This window comes from Glandiceps talaboti, chromosome 16 (assembly GCF_964340395.1).
Source record: "Glandiceps talaboti chromosome 16, keGlaTala1.1, whole genome shotgun sequence".
Classification (NCBI taxonomy): domain Eukaryota; kingdom Metazoa; phylum Hemichordata; class Enteropneusta; family Spengelidae; genus Glandiceps; species Glandiceps talaboti.
In genome coordinates, this window is record NC_135564.1 from 17,632,687 (window position 1) to 17,651,531 (window position 18,845).

Here is an 18,845-nt window from a genome sequence, read left to right on the forward strand (position 1 = left end):
TAGTACAGGTCTTGTCAGTACATGGCTATGTGTGTGTGTGTGTGTGTGGGGGGGGGGGGGGTCTGTTAAGTGGTGCCGAAATGAGGCTAGTAGTTTACGATGATGGCTTGGCCAATCATATCTTTAACATGTACACAAGTCAATTGCGTTCAAACTTGGCACAAAGGTAACAAACTATATTTACATCTTGTCTTGCAAATTTGTCCTTTATAATATTGCCACAGGACAGCCATACTTGCCACAATTTGTCAAAAATTGAATTCTGTATGAATTGAAATTGAATTGAAAGATTATGTAAAAAAGAAAAAAAAATCATTATTTTGTTACATTCATGGACATAGACTCAATAATAATGTTGACCACAGATTATTTTATTCAAATTATATGCTAATAAAAAGCTTGATGTCAAAATAGCAAACATGTTATAGATTGATATTACAGCACTGTGCATGCTGTATGTGGTTTTATATGACTGAATTGGTCCTATACATTGTTGTCAATCTGGATTTATATGTTTATGTCATGGATAACAAACTATGGCAAGTAAAAAATGAATATCTATCATCAAAGAACTTTACTCAGAACTGTTTCAAATGCAAACCCTGTTTATAACCTATCCGCCTTGTTAATACAGACAATGCTCTCTAAATGCCTGTAATTCCTACCTCAGGATAGAGTGAGGACAGTTTCATGTTAAGGTAAAACCTAATACTGTCCTAACATAAAACATGAAGGGGAAAGGTCTCATTAAACCCTCCAAAATTTGACCATGCATAACTTCACAGCATTGTCTTTCATCCCATAAAATGCAAAACTGATCAACCTATCAAGCTAGGAAGTCAAAATTAACCCCCTAACATAAATTTAATACAATGAGTAACACTGAAGTAAAGCACTTTCTCTTTGTGCTACACTTGTTTATAGCATTCATATCAAGTGTAAAAGTATACTGTTTCATTTGCTAATGCAATGAGTAACACTGAAGTAAAGCACTTTCTCTATGTGCTACACTCATTTATAGCATTCATATCAAGTGTAAAAGTATACTGTTTCAATTGGTTTATTTACATGTGGCCTTTCTAATGTGGTCAATTAGCAAATGAAAAAGTATACTTTTACACTTGACATGGATGCTATAAATGATTGTGGTACGTACAGAAAATGCTTTACTTTGGTATTATGGGTTATATGTATTTCTAATTACTCTATATCAATGATATTATATATATCAGAGCCAAGTCAACTACCTATGTTTGACCATAGAACCTACACGTGTAGGGTCTATGGTTTGATAAGTTTTGTTTAGACTCGTGTATTAAATCAATGATACTGTCCATCTTTCTATGTGCATAACATTTCCTAGTTACTCACTACAAAATTTGTTTCTGACTACAAAATTGTATGCAGTTACTTTGATCAGAATTTTGATTTATTTTAGTTCAAAATCACATTGGGTATTTTCAACTTTGTTCTTGATTTCAACTTTTTTATTGTAGCCTAAGACAAATAACAGTTGTAAGTGAAACATAGTAAACAATGTGAATACTCAGTAAGGTTTGTTGCTATTTTTATTGTATTTACTATATTTTCTTGTAATGGCTGTGTGTGTGTGTGTGTGTCTGTACCTGTGTCTGTGTGTGTACGTGTGTGTGTGTTGTGTGTGTGTGTCCATCAACAACCAGACATATAAAATGCCCAGAAAAGGATACATGTTTTAAAGATGTAGAAAACCCTATCCAAAATCAGTAAATGTCTGCAGGGACACTGTTTTCTGTGTCATCTTTCTTTGGCAAGATCACCTCTGATAAGACATGTACTACACCATTGGTGAGAGTGATATCAAAACCTGTCAGTAATTTATCCTGGATGGTGACACCACCTGCACCCATTTCCAAAACCAACGTACTGCCTGTCAGAGCCTTGAATTCTTTGAAATCATAGAAACTGGCAGCGTAGAAAGCGCCCTCAACAACGTGAGTCTTCAAAGTGTCTGTCAGATATGTGGTGTCGTTCAGCCGCTTCTTTTGATCATCTGTTAATTTCGTGAAAGCAGCATCAGTGGGTGCAAACACTGTGAGAGGCTTTGTTGCATCTGTGGCTAACGCTGCTGTCAGATTAACTTTCTGTAAAGATAGCAAAATATCCATTTTTAAAAATTTGATCCGAGGTTAGAATAACATTGGGTACTCTTGTAAATATTGCACAAAACCACCTGGAATGTCCAACTTGTTTCAAATTTGAGTTTGAATGGAGTTCATAAAAGTACAATCGTTCCAAATTTAAGTTGGGTATGAAAAACATGTGCCTGACAGAATTATAGAAAAATTTGGTTCTGAATAACAGAATAATCCTGTTATCCCTACAGCTACACTGATGAGACAATTGTAATCTAAGACCACGCGATTCAAACATTGGGGTTTAAAAGTAAAGTAAGATTCAACAAAAACTATTCTAGTTCTATCTCACACCCATTTAGATTTAGGTATTAAAGTAGTCTACTGTCAGATGGATTCACTATGGGGTCACCTGACTAGATGACATCTGGGTGATTCATAGTTTCAGTTACCCAGACTCTCACCACTGGGGCTCTTCTACAAGACCACCTAGATGAGAGTTTGGAGAAACCACATTTGAACTAACCCCACACTGGATATATCTCCATGAGCAGTGCATGCTGGGGAATACTTCACATCCAACATTACAGGCTGAGTTATTTAGGTAACTTTGTGACAGGATATCACTTCTCATTGACTGATACATCTTAATTACAACAAACATTTGTAAGCCCATTTTTGTGCTTGAAAGAAATGTACTGTAGGATTTCTGGTGCAGGGTAGTGGAAATGTGGTTTCCCCAGACTTTCGTTTGGGTGGACTTGTAGAAGAGCCCCCAACAGTGAGAGTCTGTGTAACCGAGACTTGGTGATTCAGATAAAAGCAGCTCTGGACAAAAGCTATATTGTTCTTTCATTCTAGATTCTCAAAAAGGTAACTTTATCCCTACTCACTGTGTGTAATGGGGTCCAGTAGCAAGTATCATTCTACTATCTTGTCATGAGTCAGAAATAATGCCAATGGTACTGTAGCACAATTTATTATACTTCAATCTATTCATTACAATAAAGTTAACTCAGTGAGATTTTCAAGTCAGTTTTCATTTTGATATGACTCCAATTTTACAAAAATGTCTGTCTCAGCATTATGTACTTAGGCCAAATAAAAAAAGTTGTTTGGTTCTGGTTACCCGACCCCCACCTAGTTTTTCACACAGACCCTAAACTTTTTTTTTTTTACATATTCAAGAAAAATAATAATAAAATCGCAAAAATCGTGTGAAGTCTCGCAAGAAATAGTGGGTGCAGAAACTGACATCAACTTAAAAAGACAATATAAAACTATTCTTCCAATATGTAATGGTTGTACATCTGATGGGAAGAAATAAATAACATAAAGACCATTTGGAAAACAATGGAAATCCTGAACTAGGCACTCACACATGAAAGAAAATATATAATAAAATAAAATAAAAAATCTACCTACCCCACCTATTTTAAAATTAAAAGTAATCAGAACCACACAATTTTTTTTATTACGCCTTAGATAGAACATGTAAAGGAATGTAATTTATTTACTAAAATGTTGATCAAAAACTTACCTTGAGTAACTGATTTAGCATAGTAAATCTGGGGTCCACATTTAGGAAATCTGCTATGTTATTACCAGTAGGAAGGGGATACATTACTTTCTTAACAATGTGGATTAAACCATTGGTGCATTCGTAGTCAGGTTTGAAGACAGCGGCTCCAGAAGCTGTGTACACCTACATGCAATAGATGATGGATATAAAAAATAACTTTTAGAATGCTGTGAACAACTGACTGTAAAAAGGTGTCAGCAATACTCTTGAAACACTCACTGGAAACACTGATAGAAATACAAAAAGATAGCAGAAAATACAGTTCATTCAATGTGAAATGCACCATTCCAGGCAACTCCCCAAAACACCAACAAACAAACAAACAAACAAATCCCGACATTTGAGAACTTATATAACATTTGCATCTTTCAATTGTGCCGTTCGCCAAATCTTTAAATCACATAAAACTTAAATTAGAGCGAACCAGTCATGCGCTGTATGCATTACACGTGGTACTTCGTTCGTACAGATTAGCTTAGAAAGTGCGCACTCTCACGCCCAAAGTCAGAGATGCCTTTGTTTTCATTTTTATGCCTGACGTCCATTTCTGTTCTGGCGTCACTGGCTCAAAAGAAAGAAAGAATAATGGATGCACGTTCCAAACGTCTGAAAGAGTTTACTATTATAAGTCGAGACAATCGTGACTAGTGACTCACATCGATGCATTCAAGTGACTTTGTTTCCTGTTGATAAATACGATCTATGCAGAGTGCATTCAACTCTGTACTTGGGGCATACAATTGCAGAAGACATTTTCACCGTGGAGGTCCTTCTTTACCACCATAGTAGTGGTACGATTCGCCATCATTACATCATGCAAATACCCGTTTGATATAGGCCTACCCGTGCCACTACTACGACTACGACGAGTAAATAAATAAATAACATTGCTGTTAGCTTTCGGCTGTTTGGTGACTGAATGTTGAAGTTTCGTACAATCTCCTGAAAGTATAAACACCTGAAAGCTAATAGCGATGTTTCAAATAATTTGAGAGAGTGTAATTATTATGATGTACTCGTTACACATACCCGTGTGACTTACTCGTGCCACTGCTACGACTACGACAGGTAAATAAATAACAAACATTAAATTTTATCAAACACCCGAAAGCTAACAGCAGTGTACCATACAATTCAACTAACTGTGATTATTCCACGCACGGACACGACGGCGAAATAAGAAATACAATGTACTATGATCAATGTCACGAAAATCGGATTATCTACTTTGGAGGTCGGTCTTGCGGTGTGTAAAACGGTGTGAATTTAATACCATGTGGTTTCTGACTTTTGCACTCTCGGGATCAATTGAAGGCTAAATAGTCTTACAGAAAATGAGACATCACAACCAGTTTATCTTTCATTTGATCGCCTGATTACCCCTTTTCTCTCATTCTTTCTTTTTTATTCGTTCTCTCTTCTGCTATTCTTCTTTCTTTCAATGAGCTATACACGACTCACACGGTAATTGCAGTAAACGACCCGAGGTAGACACACACCACGAACAGGATGCCATTTGAGGCACCCTTTGAAAAGAGTTGTTCTCTGTCATCACCAGAGTCGCCAGAAGGCGATGCAAACAGTACTAGATGAAACACTGCAATTGTACGAAAACACAATGCCTTTAGACGTTGGCAAGAAACTCAACACAACAAATTTGCTCCGCGATTATGTATGTTTTGTCTGCATTTGATGAGTTGAAAACGGGCTTCCACTAACAAAAACGTTGGAAACAATTAGCACTCGTTAACGGTAAGAGATACCTACATGACTGGGCTAATTAAATGTGCGTTAGTAAATTACATTATATTTGCAAAACAACCTGATCTTCTTGCATAAAATTTCCATCAGAATAAACGCATACACAACGGGTTGTCTTATCCGGATCCGGTGGAGTGCACTTACCAAAGTGACCTCAAGAGACTGACGGAACATACAAAGTATCCGTAGTACCTGCGACTAGTTCTGTTAGTTGGAAGTGATAAAACTTCTGGATTTTTTGGTGGCCGTTTTGCCCCCATCTGCATAGCCCGAGGTGTTTCTCTCTGTTGACGAGGGACTGGATTGTCGTGCTATTGGAACGAAATGAGCCGAGACTGTCTAAAAAGCACGTACATTCATATCGTTATAGCACTCAATGCACCGTTTGCAAGGCCACGCTGTCAGTCATTTCCCCGCCATTAGTTGGAAATAGCCCCTGAACTGCCGAGCTGGGAAAGGGACCGACGACTTCTATAGTATTTTGGAGAGTCTTTTTCACGTTACCTTTGATACCCTCAAAGGTAGGACGATATCTAAGTTTTAACGTAGAGAAGATCAGTCGATTATTGAAGTTTGGCGGACGACCTCGGAAGTTTGAAGGGATACGAAGACTACTGCCATTGTCATTCAGCTGGAACAAAGTAAGTACCAAGTGCTAATGTATATAAAGAAATACTTTACGAAGAACTAGATACGTGGATACTAATGAAATTATAATCTGTAATTGTTTCCTCACACACTCTATCACAGGTTCGGGTTAAATATGTCATATGTACTTGGTCTGTTTTGATTAGGAAGATGCGTGGGAAGAGCTGGGTACATTGTAAGCTATTGAAACACTGTATATTATGAATAATTCATTCCCAAAACCAGAACACAACAAAAACAGACACTGCATCCTTTCGCCCCCGGTCTGGTTGTACCGGATGAAACACATCGATAACGAAGAAACATGAAACATGCTTCAATAGACGGCCCGATAAAATATCGAGTACGGTGCAAAGCACGTTTTGCTACAGTGGGATTGGCCTCAACTGAGCACGGATAGTTTACACCTATTTCAAACCAGAATCATTACCAATGTCAACCTTTCAATCTATTTTCTAAAGTTTTGATAATTGTACAGGAATACTAAGATCGATTTAAAACTTATAGCAACAGGTATTTCTTGCCGCTGATTTTACATGTATGCGAAATCACAACCTTGAAGACTTTATGTCTTGTTGGTATGGGGCACCTTAGTTATCATATAAAGGCCATTAGATTAGCCTTGAAATGACGCTACAAGCCAAGGAAAGAACTTTACCCTTTGCAAACGCTTGAGTTCGTTCTTTGCAATGTGCTTTTCTCAAAGGGGAGTAGGCGGGTAAACACGTTGTGTGTAAAATGGAACATCCTCACCGATGACACGTACAATTAGCGATGAACTTAGACGTTTTTACGTAGCAACATTACTGAAAATGTGTGCCACATTGCGATACTAACACTAACAGCAGGTTGTAGAACACACACACACACACACACACACACACACACACACAAATGACATGTACGAGGTATCACCTGGTATATTTGCGTAATGTCACTACGATTCGACAGTCCCTTTTATAATACAACACATTTTGGTCCTTAGGCCATACACATACACACAGACACAATCGATCTACAGTCAATTACTCTAAAGTTATTTCATCAAAAAGGTTTCACTTCTGTAAATGCCTCTCATGAAAAGCACAGGTTAAATTATTATGGGTCTCGCAAATAGTCCTATGGTTACTAGAGTCCTGCTTATTCGGGGCCCGATTCTTACTTCGTTCCTTTCCTTCGGGTAAGAACGGAGCAATGTCAGAATCGGGTCCTGAATTTATACTCCATCTGCCAGCAGGAATAAACTATAGTGTGTAGAAACAAGGTGTAACCAAGAGCTATTAGATTACCCTCTTCACGTCTCCAATTGTGAGGACACCATCATACAATATTTGGCCACCCTTCCACCTCATAACCCATCACCTTCCATTACGCGTGACGATGTGGTTGCTTATTCAAATATAAGCCTATCCAAGGTCCTGTATCTATAGACTAAGTACTACTTCAGTTGATTTACATCAGCTATAAAAATGTAAAGTAGTTATGCACTTTTTTTTTCTTCGACATTGAACATATTTCATTCATATAAAATAATCGGGTGGACCAGAATAAAATGTATACGTAACAAAACTGTTTTCATGGGTGAAACTTTCACTGATTCAGTACAATATTTAAACACAGACAAGTAAGTCTTGTCTGTGGTTCAAACGAGAAGAAAGAGGAAATGTTGATATGGTGCAGGCGGAAATGTGGCACGTTCTGTGAGTCATATGACTGACCTTTCTGTGACCTCCCCTGAATGCTTCATAGATGTTGATGCGAATACTTTGCAAACTGACGCCTTCTCCAGGTGGGGGTTGGAAAGCGGTCGGAATGAGGAGATCTTGTGCATATTCACGTGCATGAACAATGCCGATCCCCATGTGATATTGTAACACCCATTCAACCACGTCTGGGGCTTCCATTGCCTTTTTGGCCTCCTTGGACATTGTCTTGAAAGCTTCATTGTCAGGTACAAACACGGTAAAGTTGCTCCCAGTTGTGAGCAGTTTCTTGACCGATGGCGTTTTATCCACATAGGCTAGGAATTCTGTAGCTCCGAGGGTTTTGGCCGTTTTGTATATCGTATCTGTCTGTGCGTCGGCTACGCCACCAACATTCAGCATAGCCAACTGTACGCAGCCAACGAGTAAGTGAACGAAGAACAGCTTCATCAACGCCATAGCTGGAAATTAACTGACACTAACATACACTGATCATGTAATAAAGGTGAGACAGTTCGTAATAGCCAACGTTAGATTATCTGACAGCCAGCCTTGAAGAGTGAATAGATCATCAGGGATGTCAGGTGATCGTGAACACGTGACTGCTATTTCTATTCAGATATATGACGGATTGATTCTTCTTTACTTTGTATGGACAGGGTTGGGTGCATTTTCTAAAAGAAAAGGTCATCGGTCAAGGCATTTTTCAGAAACATGTGTAGTCGTTATTAAATGTGAAAAAGTACGGATTAAAAGAACTGGAATTTTACATGTAATAATATCCTGACAAAACAATATATTATATAGAACATAAAAATAAATATATGCCCCGGAAGTTATTAGCCTACGTATTCTTAATATCCATTCATCCATCCGTGTGTGTGTGTGTGTGTGTGTGTGTGTGTGTGTGTGTGTGTGTGTGTATGTGTGTGTGTGTGTGTCTGTGTATGTGTCTGTGTGTCTCTCTGTCTCTCTTTGTCTGCCTCCTTGTCCGTCCGTCTGTCTGTCTGTCTGTCTACCTACCTACCCACCTACCTACCTACCTACCTACCTGTCTGTTTGTCTGTCTCTGTCTCAATCTCTATCTATCTATCTATCTATCTATCTATCTATCTATCTATCTATCTATCTATCTATCTATCTATCTATCTATCTATCTATATATCTATCTATCTATCTATCTATCTATCTCTCTCTCTCTATCTATCTGGCTGTCTGTCGGTCTGTCTGTCTGTCTGTCTACCTCTGTCTATCTATCTATCTATCTATCTATCTATCTATCTATCTATCTATCTATCTATCTATCTATCTATCTATCTATCTATTAATCTATCTATCTATCTATCTGTCTGCCTGCCTGCCTGTCTCTGTCTGTCTGTCTGCCTGTCTGCCTGCCTGCCTACCTACCTACCTACCTACCTGCCTGCCTGTCTGTCTGTCTGTCTCAATCTCTATCTATCTATCTATCTATCTATCTATCTATCTATCTATCTATCTATCTATCCATCCATCCATCCATCCATCCATCCATCCATCCATCCATCCATCCATCCATCCATCCATCCATCCATCCATCCATCCATCCATCCATCCATCTATCTATCTATCTATCTATCTATCTATCTATCTATCTATCTATCTATCTATCTATCTATCTATCTATCTATCTATCTATCTATGTGCATACTGTCATACACATTAATTTTTTTTCAAGATGGCACCTATATATGAGGTAACGTTGTATGACTGTTCTTCCCTATGGGGTACATGTATGCCATTTGCCATAGGGTACATGTATGCCATTTGCCATTTAAGCACTTGATATGATTACAACTCGTTCTGTTTCGGCGGCAACTACTTCAAACTGCCTGGACCGGTTTCCTGTTTTTGTGATTTTGATAAACATATGATATCGGATAGTCAGGAAACCTTGTTGTTCTGTTTTAGATCAAGCGTCTCGAAGTAACCGTAGGTTTCTGGAACGATTAAACATTACCATGTTGATGATCAAGGTATTATGACTCCGATATCGCTACGATATATATATCTCCGTCAACTGTTGATTAATCAACTTGATGGAAGTAACTTTCAAGAGCCTAAACTCGATAAGATTGTTATTATTAAACCCTTTCCGAAAACCACTCAACAAGAGTATACTAGTATTATGAATTTTAAACTTCATGAACATTTCATGCGCAATTTTGTATGAATTCGCTTTATGTACGATCTTCCAATGCTTGGTCACTATGATTGCTGATAGACATTTCAACAAAACAACACAACACAACACAACACAACACAACACGACACAACACAACACGACACGACACGACACAACACAACACAACACAACACAACACAACACAACACAACACAACACAACACAACATGACACGACACGACACAACACAACACAACACAACACAACACAACACAACACAACACAACACAACACAACATGACAGTGACAAAGTGACAGCGGCATACACAATGAACATGTAAGCCAAACATTAAGAGCAAAATATTGAAATAGGTAGTCTTTATGAAACTAATAAAAGTACCCGGAGCTGAACCTTCAGTTAAAATTTTGACGGTTAACAATCAGTCAGTTCAAATTTTGAATTAACAATCAGTAAACGCCGGTGGATTTAAAACTGATACTGACTGATATTGGTAACGCATGATATTTCAAAAGTATGAAACAACTTGAAGGAAGAAAAGAACGATCGTGCCTAACTTCCAACCCCCACACCCCCAAAAATGATATATAAAATAAATAAATAAATAAATTTGTTAAATAAATAAATAAAAACCACCACCACCACCACCACTACCAACAACAACAACAACAACAACAACAACAACAATTTTAGACACAATTATTTCGTGATCCTGTAAAGGTGTCATTTCTTGTGTTATTTAAACTTAACACAGGACATTGTTATCAACAACATGGTATAGCAACAACAACAAAAACAAAAGAAATATAGAAAAAGAAGAAGAAACTGACAGAGGGCCAAGGTTCTGTTAATGTTACTATGGAAGTTTGTACAATATTTTTACTGTGCCAAAGAGGAAAAGAAAATGTAACCCCATCAAATTTATATTCATTTTCTACTTTATTCATTAAATTAAGTATACGCTCTATGTTAGCACTACCTTTGTCCCCTGATAAGGTGAATGTTGAATTTAAGATACGTCCAATATAAGTGAAACCATGTGTGTACACACAGTTTGACATGACGGCATGCGTGTCACGTGACGGTGTTTATCATTGTGACGTCATCGCCAAGATCTAAGAATGACTGAGAGTCAATTATATGGCGCGGCATGGTCAAGAAAACAATGTTGGAAGAGATCCGAAATTTTAACCTTGTTCACTACAGTTTAGCAGAATATGCTTTATTGAAATGATGAACAATGTACTAACCTCCCAGGCCGACGGCCATTGTCAAAAACCAAACCGTTTTTGTTGCCAGGAGTCGGTAAAGTTCCGATGCCAACAAGGAACTAAGCTTGTAACTTATGTAAGCTAGTAAAAGCATTTAGCCCAACCCAAAAAAACGTAGCATGAACTTGTCGTTGAAGATATGGAGCTTTGAACTTCATCTTCAGGCTGAACAAAAGCCAATACCTACGCTCCCAATTAATAAGGCTGTATACACGACAAAATCATTCCCATTGTAGTGAACATCTCCAGTAGTCTTTCAGCTGTCTTTAGTACATTAGCAGGTCTTTCAGAGTGTAAAATATGAGTAGTTTTGTAAATGAGGACCAACTCTACTCTAATTTCAACCTCAGCAATAACATACGTTATAAATTCACTGTTTTATGTAAAAGATGTACATAAACATCTCCTTCAACCCTTTCAATTAAGCAGGTAGCTGCATGGCAATGATACAATTAATCTAGCCTCCAACAAGTACCCGTATCACAATAACATACAGTAAGTCTAGCGTACAACACAGATCACGTTTGTTACGCATTCAATCATTGGCATGGCAAAGCTAAACGTGCGTTACATATTATAGATCATTGACAAAGTGTTTTGGACATAGATCACATGTATATACGCATTCAGTTATTGGCATGGCAAAGTTAAACGTGCGTTACATATTATAGATCATTGACAAAGTGTTTGGGAAATAGATCACATTAGATCATTGACAAAGTTGCACGTGTGCTACACATTAGATCATTGACAACGTGTTAAAAGAAGACATACGTAGTTTCCAATGCGCAACAATATAGACATTTGTTTCACTTTACATGCTGGTTGCACAATTCTAACATTGTACTAAGTAATCTAGGGGAACCAGTTATACAGAGAGCTCGTAGGAATGACTTTGATTGGCAAGTCTGAAATAAGGGCGACAGTTCGCAAGCCAGAAGGTATTGAGACAGCCACCGTTATGACACGTTACCCTTAGGCCTTGTACATTATCAGGAACATGGACGTGTTTTTACAGCTATATTGCCATCGCCCACTTTCACAGTTTGTTTGGTTCAGTATCCTTGCCTATTCAAACTACAATATGTTGATGGTTTTAGAAGCTATCTTATAAAGTAGTCAACTTCATTTTAACTTTATAAAGCAGTGCAAGTACATCGTACTGATCTATCTGGTACAAGAATTCTTAAGGACCTCTTCGCAGAAGTCAGAAGCCAAGGGTCGGTGGTTTTATGATTTTATCTTTGTTTAAGTTTGATGCTGCCATGTTCATCTTTGTTTTTAACTTGATAGTATCTTGTAACGAACATAATTAATCCTTCATCAACACAAGATATTACTACCAGGCATGTACCGGGAGGTTAGCGGTTTTCTATAGTTGAGATATCTTGACTTGGATTCTTTGGACGTTTATTCGTCTTGTTACACGGTGGTTTTGTCTTGTAATACATCTTAGGTTTATCTAGTAGTCAATGTGCAACAAGACTGTGGGTTTTGGATAAGCCAGGAATTTGACAGATACAAACCAGACAGGAATGACGTGGAACAGGATCGTCAGCCGAATCAGTTTGTGTCTTCGAAGATCTTCCAGAACTTATAATCATATATCGCGACCCCTAAGTATATTTGTAAACTGGAGGTTGTTCATGCTTGACTTTTGAAAAATAGCACAATTTGTATAACTTTTCATCTCGAATTATTTTTATCAGCATGGTTCATCACCGTGTGGATAATTTTGACAAACTTTGGCTCTAAGTATTAACGTGACACATTTAACGTTCAGATAGCTGTCTTTTTGATATCCAGTCATCAATAAATACCACCAACTATGCATGTGTAACATGCTAACGTAGAACAACATAATGTGGAGTAGATTCCACGTAATAATCCAATGTGAAAGATACGTGGTCAATCGTTGTCTCTATCACTCACCACAGCATCTTGTGTCTTCGAAGATCTAAAACTTAGATGCAGAATCATATACGAATCATAAATACCTCCGAACTCATCAAGATGTATATTGTTTTAAACCGAATATTGTTTCGGCTGTAGGTTACAAAAGAAACGTCTTACTTATTTGTATACATTTCATCTAATCGTTTTTGTCACTCCCGCGTCATCGTATGGATAAACTTTGCTCAGTTTGGCTCCAACTATTAACTTTAGAAATTTAAAAGTTCAGATAGCTGTGGGCTTTTTACGCTATTCAATTTATCAATAAATACGTATCGCCTACTATGCAACTGTAATATGCTAACATAGAGCAGAATATACTGTGGCGTAGATTCCACGGATTCTAAATTCAGTGTTAGTGATAGATGGCCAATAGCTGTCACTGCGACTCGTCCAAACAGTTTGTCCGGACAGTTTGTGTCTTCGAAGATCCTCCAAAAACTTAAATTCAAATTCTTATATTCCATTGTAGAAACTGATATTCTAGGTTACAAAGAGATGATGAATGAAAAAACCCACAAAATTTGTGTAATTTATCCTCCAATCACTTTCGATGAGTCTAACATCACCAAGATAAGGATAAACTTTAACCATTTTGGCTCTTAATCACTGAGAAATTTATAAGTTAAGAGGCGTTGCAACTTTTATATCAATTTTCATTGCTAATATTAATGTTCAAGGCACGGAGCTGAGGTTATGCATTCTCGGGATTCCGGAAAGGTCATGGTGAATTATCGGTCGCGCACAAGGTGACCGATCGATCACCCCATCTGTTTCCAATTGATTACATCAAGAAAAAACAATCGTAAATCACTCAGTTCGCATTTATTTCAATTAACACTCTAACCCTCGTTTGAAGGCTATTTAGTCATTAACCCTTTATAAAGCTTAGACCAACTACGCTATACTGTAACCACTTTCTAATCTCGTATCTCACCATCAACACCTCGATGCGGAGCTTGACATAATGGCTTGATAAACCTCACAAATGCTCTGTATGACACGCGAAGTTCAAATTTGTCAAACGATAAGGACAAACCGCGATAGATAATTCCAAATCTTTCCGGATGTGTTAAGTAATAATTCACAGTAATTGTTATAATACATGATAGTTGCCCAGTTTCTTGTTTGAAGCTAACATACACAACACACGCCGAAAGTAGTTCACTTTTATCGTGTATTTTTTCTAGGTGATGACGAGTCAAAGATATGAGCCCTATTTTTCGTATTTTAAGATTTCACAAATGCCCTCATATCGACGCCTTAGATTTTTAATTCAACGGAAGCTTAAAACATGTAGTAGTTACTAGTGGACAAACATTTCACCCAAACAGTTTTTAATCTTTCTTTTATTTACCTTTAGTTAGTACATTCCTTCAAAGATCTATCAGAGAAAGAGAGAGAGAGAGAGAGAGAGAGAGAGAGAGAGAGAGAGAGAGAGAGAGAGAGAGAGAGAGAGAGAGAGAGAGAGAGAGAAGAGAGAGAGAGAGAGAGAGAGAGAGAGAGAGAGAGAGAGAGAGAGAGAGAGAGAGAGAGAGAGAGAGAGAGAGAGGGGGGAGGGAGGGAGGGAGAGAGAGAGAGAGAGAGAGAGAGAGAGAGAGAGAGAGAGAGAGAGAGGGGGGGAGGGAGGGAGGGAGAGAGAGAGAGAGAGAGAGAGAGAGAGAGGGGGGGGGAGGGAGGGAGGGAGAGAGAGAGAGAGAGAGGGGGGGGGGGAGAGGGAGGAGGGGGAGGGAGGGAGGGAGGGAGAGAAGTGTGTGTGTGTGTGTGTGTGAATTATTTTTTAGATCGTAACACCAGGACAGAATACCGCGTTTCTTTGCGATTGTCTGTCTCTTTGAGCACATGGCTACGTTATTTGTAGGGAAACGTTGAACAACCAAATAACGTAATCGAATACACTAAGGTAAAAAAACAGCGAAAGGCAGTTCAAAAGGTAAACCGGGTCAGATTAGTATCATATTGTAGGGATAGCAGATTGATTTCGCTACGAGTGCATTGACATTATCCTGTACTTGTTCATGAAGAACTTTAAGGTTGTCCTAAGTGTGTCCCTGAAGATACGAATGTATATTCCCAACAAACCGATCAATCAGACGGACAAAACAACTTTTTTCTCTTTATCCTAGTATCATCTGATACTTATACCGTCTATAGATACGCATCAAACATTTGGGTGCTGTTCCAATTCATTGCGATTTATAATTTGTCGTTTCCTTGTACTAACTACATGACAGTATCAATTACATTCAGCAACGCGAGTTTCAGGCTATGTGGCAAATCCAGATGAAAGGCCATCACCCGCGATATCAGCCTGAGGAACATTTTGCGAATGTTTCTGAAGACTGAGCACACCCATTCTGCCAATAAACCATACATCTCTTGTGCTCTGTTCATATTCGGTATTAATTCAAAGAGTTGCTATTATTATGGTGCACAGTTTACCAAGTTTATCCAGTAGTTTGAATATACCAAATGACGCAGGCTCCTGTTTCCTCATACTGGTCGGGGATCTTCCACAGAATGAATTCAGCAAGGGATGTTTCGAGTGAAGTCCGTTTCTAGGATTTTAAACTGAATTCTGTAATGTTTGGAAGCCAGTAAAGTTGCACCAGGATTGGTGTAATATGGTCTCCTTATTTTGGTGATGAGGCGTGTGATGGAGTTCTGTGCGCTTTGCCTTAATTTGCAATAAGCTAAATCAGATCTCAGACCACTATGAGAGAGATCAGATGTAGGTACATGACAATCCATATAACAGAGCATTGGTAGAGTCTAGTTTTACTGAGAATATTGGATTTACATAAACGAGTGTAAGGCAGGTTTGTTGAGAAAGATCTTTACGTGTGAATCAGATTCGTCGAATGTGTAGACGTATAGTCTATTAGTATAAATGAAGCTTAAGTAATTTTATCCCATGCAGGAAATATTATATTGTCTAAATATTTCGTCTAGACGCGATTGACTACTTCATCAGTGGGCTGAATGTTTTCGCAAGGTGTTAAAAAGCTGCAGTCTCCGTGCCGCTTCGTGGTAGACCTCCCGGTCCCGTCCGGACACCAATTGCCCCACGCCACCTTCCGTGTAGACCCCAGTCTCTCTGTACATTACTTGGTACCCACAACTGTCTTCTCGATGTCCCTTGGCCCATACATGTAAATGTTCTACCACTGTTGATTTCATGGTCTTTTCCCTAAACGATTTCTTATGTTCCTCTATCCTCAGTGGTGTTGTAGTTGTCTCCCACTTTATCTCATGTAGGATACGTCGCGGTCTGGGGACCCAATTCCTCAGATTTTCCCCACAATATTTACAATGCATGTATATGAATAATGGTATTCTGTGTCTTTTCTATTATGTGTTTTTTAACACTTTGGTGAGTGAACCAACTGTATGACAGACCTCACATACAAGATGATACTAATCTAAAGCGAGAACGTGGGATTTAAACATTGTTCTTTAAACCAAGACATGTTACAGTATGTACACTGTCCCAAATCTAGTACCATATACTCTAAACTTAGTTACTCTCACTTATCAAACGTCTAGATAGGATTCCACATATACCCTTATCACATGTATTTGTAAAACAACTATTTATATTGCACATTTTATGATCTTGCTAGATGCCGTGTAAGGGCATGTGAGATATAGTCCTGTGATCACTAGAGTATCAAATCATCTCTTCGCAAACTCTTTGGCAAAACGCCACCAAATTAAATGCGCGTGTGCATTGGGTCGAACAATCGTCACCCTTCTCTTGAATAATGAATTCTGAATGATGTATCCGTGTACTTTACATGCATCTATGAACATAGTTCACGAGTACTTGGATTGGGTAGAAAAAGGTCGATTAACCCGAATCCTCAGTACAATCGTGGCAAACAGGAACCTTCTCGCCCATAAAAAAAATAATTTTATTTACTTTTATACCCAATAATGACTGAATGCACTACATTACCTGACCTGGCACAGTTGTGGGTGCGACATTGGCATTGTAAGTAAGGATGTATGTGCAGTGCGACTTATTTGTTCTTCGTCGCAGATTCTTAAACCGCGGATTATTGTAAAAGGTACCATCTGTAACGAGTTTAAAGAATCGCTCATTCAAATAAAGCCAATTGAACGATATTAAAACAAGTATCACTGATCTATATCGATCCTGTAAATGACAATTTTTGATAGTATGTAGACCTATTCAGAAAGCATCTTCGATAGTATATCTATGTATTAGGTGTCCTGGGTTTGTCGAATTGACTCTAATTGCCTCTAAATTACATGAACTACCACCCTCCTCCTCATCGTCGTCACCACAACCACCCCTCCTCATATCGTCACCTCAACTACTACAACACCACCACCACCACCACCACCGTCATCATTATCATCATCGTCGACATGAATGTGCTCTAATTGAATTGCAAAATGAACCATGCTTAGTTTGTATGAATTTATGGATTAGACAATAAACAATTTAAAGTGTGGAAATATTCTTGTATTCACAAAAAGTACTTGTGAACACCAACATTGTAACGATTCTAGACCAGTGTATTACCCTAAGTTTACGGTGGCAGTGACGACAAGGGAAACACTGGGATTGTGTGAGAACACGTGTTATCATATCTGCGGTTCATTTGCTTGATTTCACGCATCGTGAACACCAGAATCCGATTGGTTGAAAGTCTCTGTCGGGATTTTACGATGACGTTTGTGGCGGAGGATGACCTCTGTGATTTTGTGGTGTGTCTCTGGGGTATCCTACATTGACGTCAACTTGACATAAACAACACAAAACATTACAAGTAAACACTTTTAAGTATTCGTACTATAGCGTATTCAATGACGTAAATAATCGGAGTGAATGTGAGAAAAAGTCGAGACATAGGGGCAAGAACACTCATAGAATTTCTGAAAGAATTTGACTAATGTTTGACTATATAGTTAGTAAGTAGTGTAAATCTGAAACGGCATGCGAGCAGTTTATCAAATTGATTAATGCGAAATTCTGACCTGGCCTGGATCTCCTTGTTATAATAACTGCAATTATCCCATACTTTAGAACAACTATCAGCGATATTTCACTTTCAAGTATCCCGCGACGAAAATTTTCACATATCTGTACTTGAGTGGAGGTACTTTTCAAAGCAAGAATGGTTTCTATCACTGCCAATGTTTTCTCCCAAATGATTAAATAAAGTTCCCGCCAAATACATATAAAACTTAGTGGGTAAAGCATAGGTTACTAACAAGGAACTAATTCTAAAATACCGAAATGACCAAAGCACCGACTGTATATTGACACTATCCGCGGTTCTCTGAAATCTACAACTTGCCACCACTTTCACGCTTCACATATCTTTAAACATTCCTTGAAGTTTTTAAGAATCTTGGGAAACGTTAATTGACTCGTTGCTATCAAGACAAGGAAAGTTTCCCTTATCATTTGACATACTCCAGCATATATACGTATAATATTCCCTGGAAGTCGATGATAACAACACTTGGCTGATGTTCTTCGTCTCGTCAACTGTCCTTGCAGTCAGCTCCACCAAGACAGCACAGTGAAGCCGACCTCTTGACAACAAAGACTGTGTTGATCCTCTGACGAATATCTTCTTTTTGTACATTTAATCGAG

At 38.3% G+C, this 18,845-nt stretch overlaps 1 protein-coding gene across 1 annotated transcript; it reads right to left on the bottom strand.

The window, feature by feature from the left end:
• Nucleotides 1-362: 362 nt before the first annotated feature.
• LOC144447350 (transforming growth factor-beta-induced protein ig-h3-like) lies at nucleotides 363-8,418 on the bottom strand. Its single transcript, XM_078137321.1, has 3 exons — nucleotides 7,824-8,418; nucleotides 3,655-3,819; nucleotides 363-2,123 (listed from the first exon to the last, which is right to left on the bottom strand). The coding sequence occupies exons 1-3, from the start codon at nucleotides 8,265-8,267 to the stop codon at nucleotides 1,743-1,745; spliced, it is 990 nt and encodes a 329-aa protein (XP_077993447.1). The 5' UTR covers nucleotides 8,268-8,418; the 3' UTR covers nucleotides 363-1,742.
• Between the last annotated feature and the right edge of the window lie 10,427 nt (nucleotides 8,419-18,845).

Excerpts from the sequence above, each read along its gene's own strand:
- LOC144447350 (XM_078137321.1), bottom strand. The coding sequence starts at position 8,267 with ATGGCGTTGATGAAGCTGTTCTTCGTTCACTTACTCGTTGGCTGCGTA. Across the intron at positions 3,820-7,823 it reads TCAGGGGAGGTCACAGAAAG|GTGTACACAGCTTCTGGAGC; the intron begins GTCAGTCATATG and ends TATTGCATGTAG. Across the intron at positions 2,124-3,654 it reads TGCTAAATCAGTTACTCAAG|AAAGTTAATCTGACAGCAGC; the intron begins GTAAGTTTTTGA and ends CTATCTTTACAG.